Source organism: Castanea sativa, chromosome 3 (assembly GCF_040712315.1).
Source record: "Castanea sativa cultivar Marrone di Chiusa Pesio chromosome 3, ASM4071231v1".
Taxonomy (NCBI): domain Eukaryota; kingdom Viridiplantae; phylum Streptophyta; class Magnoliopsida; order Fagales; family Fagaceae; genus Castanea; species Castanea sativa.
This window is the reverse complement of record NC_134015.1, coordinates 2194779-2215388: the sequence shown is the minus strand read 5'-3', so window position 1 is coordinate 2215388 and position 20610 is coordinate 2194779. Positions and strand designations below refer to the sequence as shown.

At 32.5% G+C, this 20610-nt stretch overlaps 3 protein-coding genes and 2 non-coding genes across 5 annotated transcripts; 3 read left to right on the top strand and 2 right to left on the bottom strand.

Annotated features, from left to right (window-relative positions):
* Positions 1-538: 538 nt before the first annotated feature.
* Positions 539-2392, top strand: LOC142629475 (peroxidase 5-like). The gene is made up of 2 exons (XM_075803477.1): positions 539-870; positions 1372-2392. The coding sequence occupies exons 1-2, from the start codon at positions 655-657 to the stop codon at positions 2146-2148; spliced, it is 993 nt and encodes a 330-aa protein (XP_075659592.1). The 5' UTR covers positions 539-654; the 3' UTR covers positions 2149-2392.
* Positions 2393-7701: 5309 nt separating this feature from the next.
* On the top strand, positions 7702-9827 carry LOC142628325 (peroxidase 5-like). The gene is made up of 2 exons (XM_075802426.1): positions 7702-8016; positions 8867-9827. The coding sequence occupies exons 1-2, from the start codon at positions 7798-7800 to the stop codon at positions 9641-9643; spliced, it is 996 nt and encodes a 331-aa protein (XP_075658541.1). The 5' UTR covers positions 7702-7797; the 3' UTR covers positions 9644-9827.
* On the bottom strand, positions 8383-8456 carry TRNAI-UAU (transfer RNA isoleucine (anticodon UAU)). Its single transcript has one exon. It is a non-coding gene; the product is annotated as a tRNA-Ile (tRNA).
* Positions 9828-16085: 6258 nt separating the features above from the next.
* Positions 16086-18448, top strand: LOC142629289 (peroxidase 5-like). The gene is made up of 2 exons (XM_075803247.1): positions 16086-16464; positions 17448-18448. The coding sequence occupies exons 1-2, from the start codon at positions 16246-16248 to the stop codon at positions 18222-18224; spliced, it is 996 nt and encodes a 331-aa protein (XP_075659362.1). The 5' UTR covers positions 16086-16245; the 3' UTR covers positions 18225-18448.
* Positions 16903-16976, bottom strand: TRNAI-UAU (transfer RNA isoleucine (anticodon UAU)). Its single transcript has one exon. It is a non-coding gene; the product is annotated as a tRNA-Ile (tRNA).
* Positions 18449-20610: the final 2162 nt, after the last annotated feature.

The following is a 20610-nucleotide window of genomic DNA, read 5'->3' as shown; positions in this document are numbered from 1 at the left end:
GTGTTTGTGGGTCTTATAAACAGTACATGAATAGTATTAAATAGTAATATACATTGCCATTTGTTGGTTAAAAGCTGAAAATCTATAAAAAAAAAAAAAAAGGTGAAAAAGAGCTGAAAAGTGTTAAAAAGTCAACATATGTGGTCACTGTTTATGTTACAGTAGCATGAACAGTAACATCCGTCTCTGACACGTGCAGAAGCAGAAAAGATAAAAAAGGAAGAGGAAAATGTAAAAACGCTAAACGTAACCAATTTAATCCGTATCCAAACGGATACTATAATTCAAACCCAGTAGGGAGGCCGAAGGAGTGTACTGTACAGTGTGTACCACTATGAAACTGTTCAAAATTAGACAGCTTTGCATGCAGCAGCCATAATTAATATATATATATATATATATATATATATATATATACATGTTTTGGTATGCTCAAGTAAAAGCAGCCCTTTCTTTACAAAAGAAAAAAGAAAAAAGGTAAAAGCAGCCAGCAGGCCTAGCACCATCTTCTCCTTTTCTCTACTTATAAATATGCACTTAACATCAACTATTTCCTCCATCTCAATCACCTTATTTCAATATCCTCCTCCCACATTCTCTTTCTTTGTTTCCTACTCTTTCTTTGTCTCACACAAAGGTCTCTTGTGTTGTCCAATGAAGATGCCAACACTATATTTGTGCTTGGTTTTCTTTCTTACTATATCTACCATAGCTTCTGTCTCATCAGCATCACTGAAAGTGGGATTTTATAAGACAAGTTGTCCTTCTGCTGAAGCAATTGTGAGAAAAGCTGTGAACAAAGCTGTGTCAAGGAATCCTGTTATAGCTGCTGGCCTCATTAGAATGCATTTCCATGACTGTTTTGTTCGGGTATAGCTTCTTCTCACCCTTATTTTAATGTCAACTATATTTTTAGTCTCTCATAAAATTAAATACAACATTTTCTCTCCAGAAAAAGCGTCCATGACATTCTTAGCATGATGAATTTGGAATGTAATAAAATGCAAAGCCAGAGTCACATAGATATCATAATATAAACATTAGTCACAGTACATGTCTATCAAGAACTTAATGACTTGTAATTTATTTACTTTTTTGTCTGGCCAATATATTGGCTAGCAAAATCATGGGCTGTTGGTCCTCAAGACCAACAATCTAACCAACTGAGCTACGGGACTATTGCATCAAATACATTTCATGGAAGTTCATTTTACTGTATAGATTGACTGATGTTTGTCATAGCCTTTTTAGTTTGTTCAGCCTTTTTAGCTCATATACAACTTTTTGAAATTTTACTTTATGAGCCCAAAGTCTATATTACTCATTGTCATCAATTGAAAATAATCATAATTTTCATATTATGTGTTTCAGGGTTGTGATGCCTCTGTCCTACTTGATTCAACACCTGGAAACCTAGCAGAGAAAGCAAATAGAGCCAACAATCCAAGCTTGAGAGGCTTTGAGGTTATTGATGAGGCAAAGGCTGAACTTGAAGCTCGATGCCCAAAAAAAGTCTCATGTGCTGACGTTATAGCATTTGCTGCACGTGACAGTGCCTACAAAGTTGGAGGAATAAATTACAAAGTGCCATCTGGACGCCGTGATGGAAGGGTATCGCGTGAAGATGAGCCTACCCAAAACCTTCCACCACCTTCCTTCACTGCCCAGCAACTCAAAGATAACTTTGCTAGAAAAGGCCTTAGTCTTGATGAAATGGTGACACTATCTGGTGCACATTCTATTGGGGTGTCACATTGTTCTTCATTCTCAAATCGGTTGTACTCTTTCAATGCAACACATCCACAAGACCCTTCAATGGACCGCAGATTTGCTAGGGAATTAAAAGCCAAGTGTCCCCGACCCTCAAATTCTGGAAATGGACGTGATCCTATAGTACCATTGGATGTTCTTACACCAAATAAGCTTGATAATAAGTACTACAAAGATTTGAAGAATCATCATGGCTTGTTGACCTCTGATCAAACTCTTTTGAGTAGCCGTGCAACGGCGGGGATTGTGAGGAACAATGCAGAAAATGATGCAGCTTGGGCTAACAAGTTTGCAGCAGCTATGGTGAAAATGGGTTCTATTGGTGTTCTCACAGGAAGGCATGGTGAGGTCAGGAAGAACTGCAGGGTTGTCAATTAGATTACATAGTGTCTTTGGCATGAATGGCCGGAGTGTCCGAACTGTTGTTCATTTTTTGTTTCCATTGTGTGATTGTTGATTCATCAGAGTGTAAATCTGCTTTGTGAAAGTTTTATTAGTTTTGTTTGTTTGTTAAGGATATTCTTTTGTAAACTATGAAAGAATCTTCTTTTTGATTGATCTAATGTTAATCATTAACATTCACATGTTTGCTACTTAGCAATTGAAGTGAATGCATTTTTTTTAAAAAGAATTTCAACTTATGACGTCTTTTTCTGATAATTATGCTCTTTATCATCAAGTCAAGATACCAGTAAAATTTTGATGTTGGCGAGGATTAAACCTCCTATTTTTTATTTAAATATCAGATACTTTATCAGTTGAGCTAACTGGAACCTACAGTAAATGTTGTTATTTGAGTCTTTGGAAGTACCTCACATTTGTAGATTGAATACCATGTAAGAAAGAATATGTTTTAATCCCTTAATTTATTGAAATAACTTATTTAAGCCAATTAATTGGATTATGTAATAGTATTAACACATGTTATTATCACAAACCAACATATCATCATATATAAAGTAGTAATTCGGTAAACATAAAGTAAATAACACAAAAATGTTGGAATAATAATTAAAAAGTAATAATTCAAGAGAAACACATATAATACATCTATCAATTAACAATTATATCATGTGCATATGTAAAAAATTCAACAATAAGATGTGAGAAATATACATACTAGATTATGTTATTCAAGGACCTCACAAACAATCAAGGTGCTCTCCCCAGCTGGTCAGGATTAACAAGAGTTTTATTTTCTCTTCTCACACCCCCTTGCAAGTGTGGCCTTGACAATATTTATAATATTCCAAAAGGACATGACCAAAATCCTTCCTATTGTAATAGCACTTCTTGTAACAGATATGTTACATTTGTTAATAAACAACTTTATTAATTAGTTACATTTGTTAATAAACAACTTTATTAATTAGTTTCATTAATTAATGAAGAAGTTCATTAATGTGTTATTACTTTTGTAACTCTATGCTAATACATGGATTCATCTATCGTTCATATCTAAAACTACTATAATGACAATACCTTTAATAGGAGTTCAAGTTACTGGTAATGACACGATAGATTTATTAAAGCTAACACTCAACGTGCATGAATCTCATTATGGAATGAATTCCGAGATTATTATGCACTAACCATCGAAAGACTAGCCTTTATTGTCTTCCATATTCTGAGCAATTTTAACTTGCACCTCCTTTTCATCATGGTCCAACAATGTACCTATCAGAATATGCTACATCATGATGGATATGGTCAAGTCAAGGACTACAATGAATGCATTCATAATCTTAGTCTACTAAACCAAGTAGACCTATTTCAATATATCAATATCGGTCATATAAGTATTGCATAATTTCACAAGAGACTAAATATTTTTGTTAATAATAAAGGCATCATATATATTATGTTGGGCCACATTATTCTAACAAACAATATAGTGACGAAGTGAAAAATCAATAGAGAACCTTCAAAGCAAAAACTACTACGTGGTTCTCTAATCCCAATATTGACTTTACTAAATAGAATTGAAGTTCATAATTTGAGATAAATCCTTATCCCTAGACTCTACATCTAATAGATGACTTACAGACGTGACTACATAAGAGCATCCATAGCAGTGGAGCTAAAATTTTAGCAATTTAGCTCTACAAAAAGTTACTTTATCTATTTTACCTATACACTTTACAAAACATACTGCAGCAGTGGATCTATTTTAGCTTTCAACACAATAAAATAATATAAACATCACAATAAAATAATGTTTCTATTACAATAAAATAATACACCCCACAAAACAAAAAAACACTGCAAACTGATCCACCACCACTGCCAACCAACCAAGATCAACCACCCACAACCATCCAACAACAACTAGTAAGCCAACAACCACCCACAACCACTACCAAAAATTCAAATTAGCCAAAAATCACCGCACAAATCACAGAGAAACTCACACCAACAAACCCACACAAATCACAGAGAAAAACCATCACAAACCACCACACCAACATAGCCACAGAGAAACCCACGAAATCTAGCCACAGCCACGCCACGAAATCCGAGGCGTTCTTGAGTTCGATGAAGGCGGTGCCGATGGAGCTTGGATCGGCAATGGAGCTTGGATCGGTGGTGAGATGGAGGACTGGGTGAGATGGGTCGGCGGCATGGGATGGTGACGTGGGCGATGAAGATGAGGATCGGCGGTGGAATGGAGGACTGGTCGGCGAAGATCGACGAAGAACAGGCGAAGAATAGGTCGGCGAAGATTGACGAAGAACAGGTGAAGAACAGATCGGCAAAGAACAGGCGAAGAACAAGTCGGCGAAGCAGAGAGTAGATGAGGGAGAGAAAAAAAAAAAAAAGACAAGGAAAAATGAAGAAAGAAGAGAAGCCGGAGAGAGTGAGAAAAAAAAAGAAAGAGAAAATATTTTTTAAATGAAAGAGAGAGAGAGAGAGAAATTTAATAAAATAATATATTTTTTTTAACCTTTGAGCTACAGTGCACATCTACCTTTAGATGTGCACTGTAGCTAGAAGCAAAATCTTTTTTGCTATAGCTCCACTGCTGGAGCTCATTTTTTGTGTTTGAGAAGTTAAAAAATAGCAATATACCTATATACCACCACTGCTGTGAGTGTTCTAATTAGCTTTAGGCCGCCTAGACTCTTGTATTTTTAATATCTTCCAAGAGCTACTTCCGAGATTACAAGGGCCAATTTGAAGATTTTATCTTTGCAGCAACACACTGAGATGACTCAGTGGATTTAATTCTTGATATGCTCTATGACATTAATAACACTGCAAATAATAACTCTGTTTGATCTTTTTACTCATGGGGTGAGGATTTCTAGGTTTGGGTTTCTCTTTTGTAGCACACGGCATGAGCTTTCTAAATTTGTGAATAGGTCGTCCTTAATAATATAGTGTAGTTTGGGATGCAAATATGTTCAAATTTTCAACTTTAGTCCAAAGGTATTGGGTTGCAAATATGTTAAAATTTCAATTTTAATATAGGTAGCAGATAGGATTTCCCACCTAGGATCACTCTTGATACTATGATAAATTATTAGTAATTTAAAAAACTTAAACTATTAGAAAATAATGAATTTAATAATTTAACCTGGTTTCTTTCCAACTTAACGTAAATTCAGCCACTTGCATAGTTCTTCCAATTGAAGAATTTCATTTCATGAATATTTCAAATCAAAATTTTACTTTTTACTCGAAGGAACTTCGTGAATCTTATTTCTTTGTAGTATTAGTCCCTGTAACCTATTGGGTTTGGGATGCAAATATGTTATAGTTATATTCTCCTAAAGGTTTCTTTTCAACACAATCGAGAATTGGCCATTGAATTGTTCTTCTAAATGAAGATTGTTTTTAGATGAATATTTATCTAAAGATTACCTTCTACTCGAAGCAAAGATGACCAGTCATAGGCTGCTTGGTGAATTTAATTTACTTGGATTGTGCTATGATCCCGTGTGTACTTGTCAAATGGGGGAAAAAAGCCACATTATGAAGCAAGGTGACAGAAACGTTTTGTTTTTTTGACCGGAAGGTGAAAGAAATGTTAAAGAGTGTTTGAACCAACCTGCTAGTTGTGTGCGTGCGTGGTTTTTATTTTTTATATTTTTTTATCCAGCTTGTCATTATGCCTTTGTGCATGAATTTTCTTTTTTGAAGATAACTTGATGGTTAGTTTGTGCTAAGGGTCATCTTAAGTGGGTTCTAGTACATTAAATTCTTTACTATGTACAAATAAATTCATCGAGGAACTAGCATACTAAATTTTTTACCATATGCAATAAATTCATTAAATCGATCAATTTAGGTATTAGTATTGATGATGAAACTAAATTTCCAGCTATATCTCTATGCACCACCATGATAGGTGGTACACTATAACAAAAGTTTAAAGGTTCATTCAAATCCTAGGGAGCAACGAGTTTGATTTACCAACGATTATTCGACACCCATTACCTAATGCTATCTCAAGATCTTGCTAATCACTAGAGGAAGCGTTGTGAGGTTCCTAATTTGAGACCTCACAGTCACTATTGGTTTCTCAATTGTAACCCCTCCTTTTTTATTTAGAAATTTAGCAATGGACTCATTTTATAGTTTATACACGACAAATCCCAATTTGTATTTTCCATTCAGAATGAAAATAAATTATTTACTGTTTGTTTGTTTTTATTTATTTATTTGGGGATACCCTACATGAGAATTTCTCAAGTAGCTTTTTCAGACATGATCATCATTGCCAGTGGATATCTTTGAAAATGAAAAGGAAAAAGATAAGGAAGTCTAAACCTCATCTACAATTTAAAAGAACCCATTCAGATTAGAATTCAAAAGGAGGAGGGAGGCCAAGGGAAAGAAAAGTATCACTATATATGGTGCTAATGTTATACAGAGCACAAACGCGTGACTGATTTGGCTTAGACTGCCTTGTTTTATTATAGTTTCTGCAGCTAGTTGGTAGTAGGCTTTTCATGAACAAATAGTTTTTTATTCGATTAAATTTCTGGGAAGGTCATGTTTCTGTGGGATTTGATACATGTGTTACTTAGCCAAGACGGCTAGCTAGAATGAATGACTTGGTCAAACTTGTCTGTTTCGTCTTCAATTATACTTATCATTTTTGTCCATTTGTTAATTACTTTATTTATTCATTTTTAAGGTTGTCTTCAGTCATACTAAAGTAACATTTGAAAAGCTTAGAGCTTTTTTTTTTTTTTTTTTTTTTTTTTTTTTTTTTTTTTATAATATATATGAAATACCATGTTAGAAAAAAGAGTTGTTCTACGAGCACAATTTAAAGGAGTGGTGAATAATAATTTTTATATGAATTCTTCACATTTTCTCCATCACAATTATTTATAAATCATGACACAAAAGTTTCATCCTTACCTACACACTGTTTAAAAAAATAAAAAAAATACAAAACTAGCTTGATTACTTCTTATCTTTAATTTTCCTACTGAATTGGATACTTAAATTTTTATTTTACTACATGCAAATAGACTTTTTGAATATGTCCATTTAGAAAGTAATATAAAATCTTGATGTATGAAACTAAATTGTCAAGCATTCCCCTAAATGTGTGCCGTTTAGGAGGGAACTCATTTTAAAGATGAGAATATTTGTCATGGAGATAATCTTCATTCTTCATTGCCATTTGACATCTTTGAAAGTCAGAAAAAAAATAAAAAATAAAACCAATACTTTTCTAAACCAGGCATGCAAAATGAGAATTCAAACCAAGCAAGAGGCCAAGGGAGTGTACCACTGTATACGAAACTGTTCAAACTTAGACAGCTTCAAGCTTCACTTCATTGCTTGTTGCAACTGTAAGTAATTAACACACGTTTTGGTATACAAAAAGTAAAAGCAGCCCGCATAATCTTCTTCAATCCTCTACCTATAAATATGAACTTAACATCAACCATTCCCTTCATCTCAAATCTCAATCACCCTCAAAAAAAAAAAAAAAAAAAACTATCTTATTTATTGTTCCTTACTCTTTCTTTGCCTCACACAAATTAAGGTCATTTGGGTTGTACAATGAAGATGGCAACACTGCACTTGTGCTTGGTTTTCTTTCTAATTAGTATATCTACGATAGCTTCTGTCTCATCAGCATCACTCAAAGTGGGCTTTTATAAGACAAGTTGTCCTTCTGCAGAAGCAATTGTGAGAAAAGCTGTGAACAAAGCTGTGTCAAGGAATCCTGGCATAGCTGCTGGCCTAATCAGAATGCATTTCCATGACTGTTTTGTTAGGGTATAGCTTCTTCTCACCCTCATTTTCCACTATATTTTTAGTATATAAAATCAAATACACCGTTTTCTCTCCAGAAAAAGCATCTATATCATCCTTAATTAGCATGATGACTTTTGTATGTATTAAAAGCGAAACCTTATCTTAGAATATCACAATACAAACAACATATAGAAATACCATGTCCATCAAAAGCTTATTTGTTCCAAATTTATTTACTTTTTTGGGCTTCAAAGCAAAATATTTTCATAAGATATCACATTATTAACATATATAGATATGACATGTGTATCAAAAACTTGATGACTTCAAATTTATTAACTTTTTTGGCTGGCAATGACATTGGCAACAACAAAATCATTGGAGTATTGGTCCCGGCGGGGCTCGAACCCGCGACCTTCGGCTCATAAGACCAACGCTCTAACCAACTGAGCTACGGGACCGTTGCATGAAAAACATTTTATGATATTATCTGTGCTACTTTTCCAATCTGATACCAATACACATTAATGTCATCCTTCTTAGAATGGTGGATAATGGTTTTAGTGTAATTGGTAGGTATTAATGACTACGTACATTTCAATCTAGACAAATTAAACTGACACAAACGCAGATTTTTTAAGCTTCATTTTAAACGTCTATCAAGATTTTTTTAGACAAACTAAACTAGATTGACTGAACTTGCTATAGCTTTCTTTTTATTTTTATTTTTAAAAGGTGTATTGTTCTTTTATGCAACTTAGTTTTTAAATCTAGTGAGCTAATGAAAATAAATTCTCCTAAACGAGAATGAAATAATACCCTCGTTGTCATCAGTTGGACCTAATCATAAATTTCGTGCTATATTTTTCAGGGTTGTGATGCTTCTGTTCTACTTGATTCAACTCCTGGAAACCCCGCAGAGAAGGAAAATATAGCCAACAATCCAAGTTTGCGAGGCTTTGAAGTGATCGATGAGGCAAAGGCTGAACTAGAAGCTCAATGCCCCAAAACTGTTTCATGTGCAGACATTATAGCATTTGCTGCTCGTGACAGTGCCTACAAAGTTGGAGGCATAAATTATAAAGTGCTATCGGGTCGTCGTGATGGTCGGGTGTCACGTGAAGATGAGCCTACCCAAAACCTTCCCCCGCCTATCTTTGATGCCAAGCAACTAGAGGAAAACTTCGCACGAAAAGGCCTTAGTCTTGATGAAATGGTGACACTTTCTGGGGCACATTCTATAGGCGTGTCACATTGTTCTTCTTTCTCAAAGCGGCTATACACTTTCAATGCAACACATCCACAAGACCCTTCAATGGACCCCAAATTTGCTAGAGACTTGAAAGCTAAGTGTCCCCCACAATTAAGTTCTGGAAATGGTGCCGATCCTACAGTGCCACTGGATGTTCTTACACCAAACAAACTTGATAATAAGTACTACAAAGATTTGATGAATCACCATGGCTTGTTGACCTCCGATCAAACTCTTTTGAGCAGCCCCGCAACGGTGGGGATTGTGAGGAACCATGCAAGAAATGATGCAGCTTGGGCTAACAAGTTTGCAGCAGCTATGGTGAAAATGGGTTCCATTGAGGTTCTCACAGGAAGGCAGGGTGAGGTCAGGAAGAATTGCAGGGTTGTCAAATAAATTATTTTGTAATTAGATTATTTTGTGTACTTTGGCGTGCAGGGTGGGGAAATGTCTGTACTCTAATGTTCATTTTTTTTTCATTGTTTCATTGTTGATTCAAGTGTAAATTCACTTTGTGAAAGTTTCTTGTTTTTGTAAGAAGTTAATTCTTTCAAAAAAAAAAAAAAAAAAAAAAAAAATATATATATATATATATATATATATATATATGAAAGAATATACTTGTTGATTTCTAAAAGGGCTTGCAACGTAGCATATAATGTCAATCTCTTATTTGAGTCTTTAAAAACGCCCCAGATTTATTGCTTTATAACCACGGTTAGTGAAATTTTTTGTATTTATAATCTAAATGATGGTCAATTGTCAAATTTGAAAACTTTTGAAGCAATATGCACACAATTAATATTTGTCTTTAAAGTTTGATTGAGACAGTAGCACATTGTCTAATTGTCTAAAGAATCAGCATGTGAATGCCTTAATAAGGTGGCTATGTTAATGCTGTATTCACTCGTTGCCTGTGCCAACAATGTAGTAGATGAAACCTAGCTGGTATTGATTTTCGCCAATGCAAAGATAGTTTAGTTAAGGGTAAAGTACAAGTTTGGTTTATAACCTTTACACTAAATGTCAATTTGGTCCCTAACGTTTCAAATATATTTATTTAGTCCCTAATCTTTTGGTATTATATTAAAATAGTCCCTGGCGCTAAGTGATAGATGTAAAATATTCACGTAGTTAGCGATTAAAATAAAAAAATTATTTCATGCCACATCATATAACCCACATGGTATAAACAATAATTAAAAAGAAAAAAGCCAGTTTAGAATAAAATTGGATCTCAAAATCCCAAACATCCACAACAGCTTCATATAGCCGCCACCAAGGATTCAGATATCCAAATTCTATACTTTTGCAAAATCAAATGAGAATCCAGAAATTATCCAGCCAAGATAATCACAATCAAAACTAATATCCCAAGCAAAACAAAAGGAAAACGATATTTTAAAACAAAATAATTTTTTACTGACACCAACAATCGACACATGATGAAAGCTACTCTCCTCTAGTCTAGCAAAGAAAAAAACCAGCTAACAATGCCAAGGAATTTCATCCTATAAACATATTAATTTAGACCAAAAATTATCTAACCAAATCCTAAAGAGTAGTCTTGCAATTTCCAAAAATTCCATTGCGTAGCCACCTAAAGAAACCAATACCTAAATCATTAACAAATTGGAAATTTGAGATAAATAGATGCCCAATTAATCTTTGAAGTGTACTTTTGCAACAAGAAATTATTCGAAGTAGCAATATCCCACTTTGGCTCATTGGCTTGTACCTTTGCGTCCATCGAGGAATGAAGGGGCCGGTACTCACCGAAGCTGTTTAGGGTGTTTGAGATTGACTTTTGAGATCCAATTTTATCATAAACTGTTTTTTTAAAATATTTTTTTAATTTTATTTTATGTGGCATTACACGTGTCATCTGATGTGGCATAAAAATAATATTTTATTTTAGCCGTTAATCACGTTAACATTTTCTATCTATCAGGAGTACTATTTTGACACAATATATACTAAAAGGTAGGGACTAAATTGGCACATTCAAAATGCTAGAGATCAAATTGACATTCAGTGTAAAGGTTAGGAGCCAAATTTGTAATTTACCCTTTAATTAAAATGAAAATTTCCCTAAAGATAATGATTTAATTGTTTAAAAAAATTATCATTTTAAATTGTTTTAAGCTTTAAGTAGGCAATTTAAGGTTAAGTTTTCTCTCAACTTGAGATTGTGGGTGAAGTTATGCAACGCATAATTAACTTGTTAAGGTGACTAGAAAATTTAAAGAATATTTGCACTTTCCGAATGAATCTCCATTCAAGACTATCATTGGCCATTTGATTTAATTTGTAAGTTTTATAATAATTTTATTTTTACTAGTCCCAGATCCACGTGATATGTGAGAATATATAATTATTTTGTCATATGATATAATAATCCGTAATTTATTCTCTAAAATTTATTGAAGATAATTTGTTTTCCTAAAAAATTGAACTATTTCTTAAAGTATTTTCCAATGACAAATATATCATTCTATTTTTTTTTTTTTTTTGAGATGTGATATTTGTAACCCAATAATGGAGGGACATATCAACACAACATTAGATTTCCTCTTTTCTTCGCATGATGAGATTGTATCATATCTTCTGAATTTCTAGGTACACCATTTGCACCAGTTGCACGCATTCTTAATTCCAAAAAGTGATGTCTACTTAGTTGCCAACAAAAAAGGATAAGACCACAAAAAAAGTAAAATGAGGTTTAAAAGGATAGAATCATCGTGTGTAAAACTTATTTACAATAAGGTAAATAAATAAAATACATTTTAAACAAACCTTACTTCATCAAAATGATCAAAATTAATAGTCCCTCACTTATAACAGTTTCCATCAAGGACTAAATTGACATATAGTAATTAATGTGCCATTGATTCCACCCATTTCCACTACACACATTCATCAATGTGCCCATATACAAATCACCCACTTTCCATTACATTCATTTTATCAATGTTTTGAATTCCCACCATGCGAGAATCAAAATAGTGTGTATATGAATTGTAAGTGAGTCACTTGTATTGCCATGATGTTGGGGTCAAAGTTGGTGATAAACTTGCTAAACTTGACTAATTGTTCTTGTCTCAAAGATGGCTATTAACATTCTAGGTTATGAACTTTAAATGGCTATAGGAAATTATCAGATTGTATAATTTGCTATGCCCCCGAAATAGCTATTGCTTTTGCCTTTATTGGATCACATTAGCTATATCATACTGTATTTAATAAGGAAAGAAATAGTAATATCCAAAATCTAAAACTCACGTATAGTAGTATTGTTAAGTTTTGTCTAAAACTCATGTACACAGTATTCTAGATATTTAAGAGGAGAAAATTCTAAAAGAAAATCCAGTTATTGAATAAAATAGCATAATCCAAAATCTAAAACTAATAACCAACTATTGTTCATGTATACAATATTATAGATAGATATTCAAGAATCAAGAACCAATTAGTTTTCCATTAGCTTAAAGCTAGATACTAATGGTATTTTAAAAAGAATTCAATTCTTTGAATTTCCTCTTTCCTAAAATCCCAAACTATTTCTCAAAAGCTAAACAATTCCGAAAGCTATTTGTCAACCAAATAGGCCAACTAAGGTCCAAAACAAAAAAATTATCTCTAAAAAAAAAGTCCAAAACACAAAAACTCCAATCACAACACAATAGTTAACTTAAGGTGGTGTATTTGAAGAATTAGAGTTTCCTTTATAAAATTAAGATTAAAAAAAAAAAATTTTAAACTATATATCGCACCCCAAGTTCCATACAGCAAACGAGATTAAATGCTCATCTCAAATTAATTTTCAAAAAGCAAAAATGTATGTGAATAGTTTTGAGACGTTGAATGCTCAAACTTGTTCATCATGAATCCCAAAATTGAATTACATTTTTTCCCTAGTAATGAGATGGAAATATATAAATAAATAATAAGAATAATACAAATAACAAAACTCACTTTGAGTTCATACCCTTTGGACTTGGGCTACTAATGTTTGCCTCTTATATGCTTCAGTTTTTTTTCGCAAGCTCTAGAGTCACTCTCTATCTCTTGCACTCATTTGATTGAGTTTTGGTAGACAAGTATAACCATGATTGAAAGAACAAGAAAAACACTCAAGAAACTATCCCGTTAAAGGTCATACCAATCATTTGTGGAGAGAGAAATTGAAAATTTATAAAGAAAACATATGAGGGGCGAGAAGGTTAAAAATGTGGTTTAAAGGAAAAGAAAATCTATCGATGACTATTATAATTTCATATAATAGCGGCATATGAAGAGTTTGGGTTAATGGAGAGACAAACAATACAGTTGGAGATAGAGTAGCATTTGAATTTAAGGAGAGGCTCAATAAATGTTAATTGGTAAATAAAAAAATAAATAAAATGAAAGAAGAAAATAAATGATGGCATGGTGTTGATGTGACTTAACTGGAATGTAGCAACAATAAATGCTACGCTTCAGTTTTTACATATATATAGATAAATCTGGTTTTCATTATCCATTTGTCATTTTTTATAAAAATATTTAAAACAGAATTATAAAACTCGATCCATTGGCACTGTATTAATTATTGACCCACACAACCACACTTATCCGAATATAAATAATACACTAGTTGTTTACTTAATCAATCAAATGCTTAAAAGATCACTAACTTTACTCTTTTTTTTTTCTTCCTTAAATCACTAAAGAGTTATTAAAATTTGATAACAATACAAACATGTGTAACAAACCCTCTCTATTTTCTATTTATTAAATTATATAAAATTATATTATACTTATACTATATACGCGCACATTCACACAAATCACTATTCACAGGAATAACATTTCAACATAATAATAATAATAATAATAATAATAATAATAATAATAATAATAATAATAATAATAAAAATAAAAATAATGCACACAATTAGTATCAAACACGCACACACACATAATATAAATTTATGATAAATAGAGAGATATTATTCACAATTCATAAATACTCATTTTTTATTTTAGAGTCGGAGATATCGAGATAGCCGGCTAAAGGTCATATAAACTCTTTACTATATACAAATAAATTCATTGAGGTACTAGCATACTAAATTTTTTACCATATGCAACTAAATTCATTAAATTGATCAATATTGGTATTAGTACTGATGATGATACTAAATTTCCAACCATATCTCTATGCACCACCATAATAAGTGGACTAGTATAACAAAAGGCTCCCACGTGGTTTGGTGATGGATAGGTCTTTAGGTGCATTCAAATCCTAGGGAGCAATGAGTTTGATTTACCAACAATTATTTGAAACCTACTACCTAATGCTATCTTAAGATCTTGGTGGGATTTAGTTTAAGTTATAACTAAATCATTAGAGGAAGTGTTGTGAGGTTGCTAATTAATATCTTTGAGACCTCTCAAGCTTGAATTCTCTTATTTTTAATTTTAAAATTTAGCAAGGAACTCATTTTATCGACGACAACCTCTTTGTTTTTCAGAATGAAGACATTTTAATTATTTATTAGTTTTTTGTTTTTTGTTTTTTGGGGGGACATAGATAAAAAGTTCTCAAGTAGCTTTTTTCAGACATGATAAATCATTGCCAGTTGACATCTTTGAAAGTGAAAAAAGAAAAAAAAATGTCTAAATTAATCTCATGTACAAGTTAAGAAAACATTTAGATTAGAATTCAAAGCAAACGCGTTACTGATTATTTTGTCCAGTGCCTTGTTTTACAGTTTAAGCAGCTAGTTGCTAAAGGCATTTCATGAACAAGTAATTTTTATTTGATTGAATTTCTTGGAAGTTCATATTTCTGTGGGATTTGATACATGGAGGTTGAACAAGTAGCTAGAATGCATGACTTGGTCAAACTTACCTGAATTATACCTATCATATTTGTCCCTTTGTTAATTACTTTATTCATTACCCTTTTAAGGTGATTGTCGAAGGACTTGAACTAACGTAATATTTTAAAAGGTAAGAGGGTTGTAAATTCAAAATTAGTTTTTTTTTTTGGGTGATTCTGATGCAGATTTTAAGGGTTCAAAATTAGTTTTTTTTTTTTTTCTTCTTCTTACAATTTGATGGAGTGGTGAACATTTATTTTTGTATGGACTTACTACATTTTTACCATCACGACTACTTAAAATTGTGTAAAAATTGAATCCATTTTTAAAGCAGAGTTTATGGCGTATCTTTGTGTTCAAACTTAAGAATCCATTTTCCTCTTTAAATTTGAATAAAGAGGGGAAAAAAAAAGGGGTTGATTAGACTTTCCCATTTAAAAATTACTTCATATCTTTTTTCCGGCTGAATGGGATACTTCAATTCATATCCTACTACATGCAAATAGACTTCTTCAATATATTCATTTGAAATGTAATATAAAACGCTGATGCAAGAACGGAATTGTCAAAGTATACCCCTAAAAAATGTAATATTAAAAAAAAAAATGTAATATAAAACTCATTTCATGATCAGTATGAGAATTTGTCATGGAGATTTTCAGTCATGACCATAACCTTCATTCTTCATTGCCACTTGACATATTTGAAAGTCAGAAAAAAATAAAAAATAAAACCAGTACTTTTCTGTACCTGGCCTGCAAAATTAGAAGTCAAACCAAGCAAGGAGGCGAAGGGAGTGTACCGGTGTATATGGAACTGTTCAAACTTAGACAGCTTAAAGCTTCACTTCTTTGCTTGCTGCAACTGTAAGTAATTAACACACGCTTCGGTATACAAATTCAAAGTAAAAGCAGCCGGCATCATCTTCTCCTTTTCTCTACCTATAAATATGAACTTAACATCAACCATTCCCTTCATCTCAAATCTCAATCACCTCATTTCACTATCTTCCTCTCACATTATCTTTCTTTGTAGCGCACAATCCATTTCTTGCTTTGTTCTTAACTACCTTATATATTGTTCCTCACTCTTTCTTTGCCTCACACAAATTAAGGTCATTTGGGTTGTACAATGAAGATGGCAACACTGCACTTGTGCTTGGTTTTCTTTCTAATTAGTATATCTACGATGGCTTCTGTCTCATCAGCATCACTCAAAGTGGGCTTTTATAAGACAAGTTGTCCTTCTGCAGAAGCAATTGTGAGAAAAGCTGTGAACAAAGCTGTGTCAAGGAATCCTGGCATAGCTGCTGGCCTAATCAGAATGCATTTCCATGATTGTTTTGTTAGGGTATAGCTTCTTCTCACCCTCATTTTCCACTATATTTTTAGTATTTTATAAAATCAAATACACCGTTTTCTCTCCAGAAAAAGTATTTGTGACATCCTTAATTACTATGATGACTTTTGTATGTATTAAAAGCAAAACCTTATCTTAGAATATTTTTCTTAGAAATAACATGTCTATCAAGAGCTTATTTGATCCAAATTTATTTATTTATTTGGCTTAAAAGCAAAACATTTTTTCTCAAAAAAAAAAAAAAGTGAAACATTTTCTTAAAATATCACATTATTAACATATATAGACATGACATGTGTATCAAAAACATAATGACTTCAAATTTATAGCTTCTTTTGCTAGCCATGACATTGACACCAACAAAATCATTGGAACATTATAACTTCTTTTGCTAGCCATGACATTGACACCAACAAAATCATTGGAGTTTGGTCCCGGCGGGGCTCGAACCCGCGACCTTCGGCTCATAAGACCAACGCTCTAACCAACTGAGCTACGGGACCGTTGCTTGAAAAACATTTCATGATTATCTGTGCTACTTTTCCAATTTGATACTAATACACATTAATGTCATTCTTTTTGAATGGTGGATAATGGTTTTATTGTAATTTTATTTTGAGAAGGTGGTTTTATTGTAATTGGCAGGTGTTAATGACTACATTTCAATGCAGATAAATTAAACTGACACAAAACGCAGATTTTTTTTAGCTTCATTTTAAATGTCTATCAGGATTTTTCTAGACAAACTAAACTAGATTGACTTTCTTTTTTGTTTTCTTTTCTTTTTTCCCCAATTTCTTTTGTTGTACAACTTTTTAAAGTATTATTTTTTTTAAGGTTTATTGTTCTTTTATCCAACATAGTTCTTAAATCCAGTAAGCTAATGAATATAAATTCTCCTAAAACGAGAAGAAAATAATTCCCTCATTGTCATCGATTGGACTTAATCATAATTTTCATGCTATATGTTTCAGGGTTGTGATGCCTCTGTTTTACTTGATTCAACTCCTGGAAACCCAGCAGAGAAGGAAAATATAGCCAACAATCCAAGTTTGCGAGGCTTTGAAGTGATCGATGAGGCAAAGGCTGAACTAGAGGCTCAATGCCGCCAAATTGTCTCATGTGCAGATATTATTGCGTTTGCTGCTCGTGACAGTGCATACAAAGTTGGAGACATAAACTACAAAGTGCCATCAGGTCGTCGTGATGGCCGGGTGTCGCATGAAGATGAGCCTACCCAAAACCTTCCCCCTCCTTTCTTTGATGCCAAGCAACTCGAAGAAAACTTTGCACGAAAAGGCCTTAGTCTTGATGAAATGGTGACACTTTCTGGAGCACATTCTATAGGCGTGTCACATTGTTCTTCTTTCTCAAAGCGGCTATACACTTTCAATGCAACACATGCACAAGACCCTTCAATGGACCCCAAATTTGCTAGAGACTTGAAAGCTAAGTGTCCCCCACAATTAAGTTCTGGAAATGGTGGTGATCCTACAGTGCCACTCGATGTTCTTACACCAAACAAACTTGATAATAAGTACTACAAAGATTTGATGAATCACCATGGCTTGTTGACCTCCGATCAAACTCTTTTGAGCAGCCCCACAACGGTGGGGATTGTGAGGAACCATGCAAGAAATGATGCAGCTTGGGCTAACAAGTTTGCAGCAGCAATGGTGAAAATGGGTTCCATTGATGTTCTCACAGGAAGGCAGGGTGAGGTCAGGAAGAATTGCAGGGTTGTCAATTAGATTATTTTGTAATTAGATTATTTTGTGTACTTTGGCGTGCAGGGTGGGGAAATGTCTGTACTCTAATGTTCATTTTTTTTTTTATTGTTTCATTGTTGATTCAAGTGTAAATTCACTTTGTGGAAGTTTCTTGTTTTTGTAAGAAGATAATTCTTTCAAAAAAGATATATATGAAAGAATATACTTGTTGATTTCCAAAAGGGCTTGCAACGTAGCATATAATGTCAATCTCTTATTTGAGTCTTTAAAAACGCCTTAGATTTGTTGCTTTAAAACCATGGTTGTTGTCGAAATTTTGGTGTTTATACTCTAAATGATGTTCAATAGTCGAATTTGAAAACTTTTGAAGCAATATGCACAACTAGTTTGTCTTTACAGTTTGATTGAGACAGCAATATGCCTTAACTCATTGACTCCAGCAAAACAAGTCCTGTTCTAATGAAATAAGAGTTTTAACTCAAGTAACTGAACCTATCAGGAAATGCCAATGGGCTGTCGGTGCCAACAATGTAGTAGATGAAATCTAACTGGTATTGATTTTCGCCAATGCAAAGATAGTTTAGTTAAAATGAAAATTGCCCAAAAGATAATGATTTAAGTTTGAAAAAAAAAAAAAAATCATTTACATGGTATAATTTTAAGCTTTAAGTAAGTAATTTGAGGTTAAGCTTTCTCTCAACTTGAGATTTCGGGTGAAGTTATATATATAACTCATAATTAACTTTTTAAGGTGGCTAGAATATTTAAAGAATATTAGCACTTCTAGAATTAGTCCCCATTCAAGGCTATCATAGAGACTTTTCTAACCCGATTTTTAAGGCCATAGACCCAGAATTTAATTTATTTAATTATTTATTTATACTTTTAATATTTCCAAATGCCATTAGCAAAAAAAGGCAAGCGATTTTCATTAATCAAGAACAATGACTACAATACAAGAACTCTGTTTTTTTTTAATATATATATTTTTATATATATAACTAATAGAGTTGATTAACATGACCAAAAATATCCTATCAAATACCTGTTATAAGTGGAAAAAGTCTTGTATGAGATGGACTGATGAGATACTTTCTCATTATCAGTGATAATCACGTGATATAAACACTCTAGATAGATATACAACACAAAACACAACAAGCTTAGGCTATGGTCATCTTTTGATTATGAACTATCAATTCATGTTTTCATCAAATCAACTGGTTTTACATTTGAATCTCTAACCAAATATGTTATTTTAATATATTATTATATAAGATATAGATTTATCTAAAATGTAAGGTAACTGTTTATCGCTTTATCTTTTGGTGGTGGAGCCAGGATTTTGGTTAGGGGAGGAAAATTAAGATAAAATATTGAAGACAAAATTAATTCCAAAATTTCAAATTAATATAAAAAAGAAAATATTTGATTAACATAGAAAATATAATATAAATGTAAGTTATAAAAAGAATAATATCAATCAAAAACACAAAAATTAATAAAATTATATATTTGTAAAATAGAGAGATAGAAATTACTTTTAAAATTGTTTAATTTTTTGGGAGAACAATTTGGTCCCCTTGGGTCTATTCGGTCCACTTCAATCCACTTTGGTCCAATTCGGTTTATTTGGTCCACTTTATTCTATTCGGTCCATATGTCCATTTGGTCTAATTCGGTTCAATTTGATCCACTCCAGTCCAATTTTCTTTATTCAGTCCAATTTGGTCTATATCAGTCCACTTACATTCAATTTAGTCAATTTCGGTCCATTCAGCCAATTTTGGTACAATTACTTAAGAATGAGATAAGATTAGGTTGAGAGTAATAAGAATTATTTAAGTAATATTAATTGGAATTATAAGATAAATTCTGATTATCATGATAATCCCCATAAGTAAATGAGAAATTTGAATAATAAATTTAAAACTTAAGAATTTTAGTTGTACCAAAATAAATTAGAAAAATATAGTAGTAATGCATAATGACAATAGTTAGAAGAATATGAACTACTTCAAAAAGGAATAATATCAATCAAAAACACAAAAATTAATAAAATTATATATTTGTAAAAATAGGGAGATAGAAATTACTTTTAAAAATTGTTTAATTTTTGGGGAGAACAATTTGGTCCCCTTAGGTCTATTCGATCTATTTCGGTCTAATTTGGTCTACTTCAGTCCACTTTTTCTCTTTTGGTCTACTTTGGTCTGTTCCGTCTATCTTGGTCTATTTGGTCCAATTTAGTCAATTTCGGCCTATTTGGTCCATTGTGTACAAATTTCTTATGGATTGTACTATGATCCAATGCATGATTGTCTTTGAAATAAAAAAAAAAACATTATGAAGAAAGATGCAAGAAACACGGTTACACCAAAGTGGTTGAACTATAAGCTACTAGTTG

What these genes read in the sequence shown, in the direction of transcription:
- LOC142629475 (XM_075803477.1), top strand. Translation starts at nt 655, where the DNA reads ATGAAGATGCCAACACTATATTTGTGCTTGGTTTTCTTTCTTACTATA. An exon ending in TCCATGACTGTTTTGTTCGG is followed by an intron (nt 871 to 1,371) that starts GTATAGCTTCTT and finishes TATGTGTTTCAG; the next exon opens with GGTTGTGATGCCTCTGTCCT.
- LOC142628325 (XM_075802426.1), top strand. Translation starts at nt 7,798, where the DNA reads ATGAAGATGGCAACACTGCACTTGTGCTTGGTTTTCTTTCTAATTAGT. An exon ending in TCCATGACTGTTTTGTTAGG is followed by an intron (nt 8,017 to 8,866) that starts GTATAGCTTCTT and finishes TATATTTTTCAG; the next exon opens with GGTTGTGATGCTTCTGTTCT.
- LOC142629289 (XM_075803247.1), top strand. Translation starts at nt 16,246, where the DNA reads ATGAAGATGGCAACACTGCACTTGTGCTTGGTTTTCTTTCTAATTAGT. An exon ending in TCCATGATTGTTTTGTTAGG is followed by an intron (nt 16,465 to 17,447) that starts GTATAGCTTCTT and finishes TATATGTTTCAG; the next exon opens with GGTTGTGATGCCTCTGTTTT.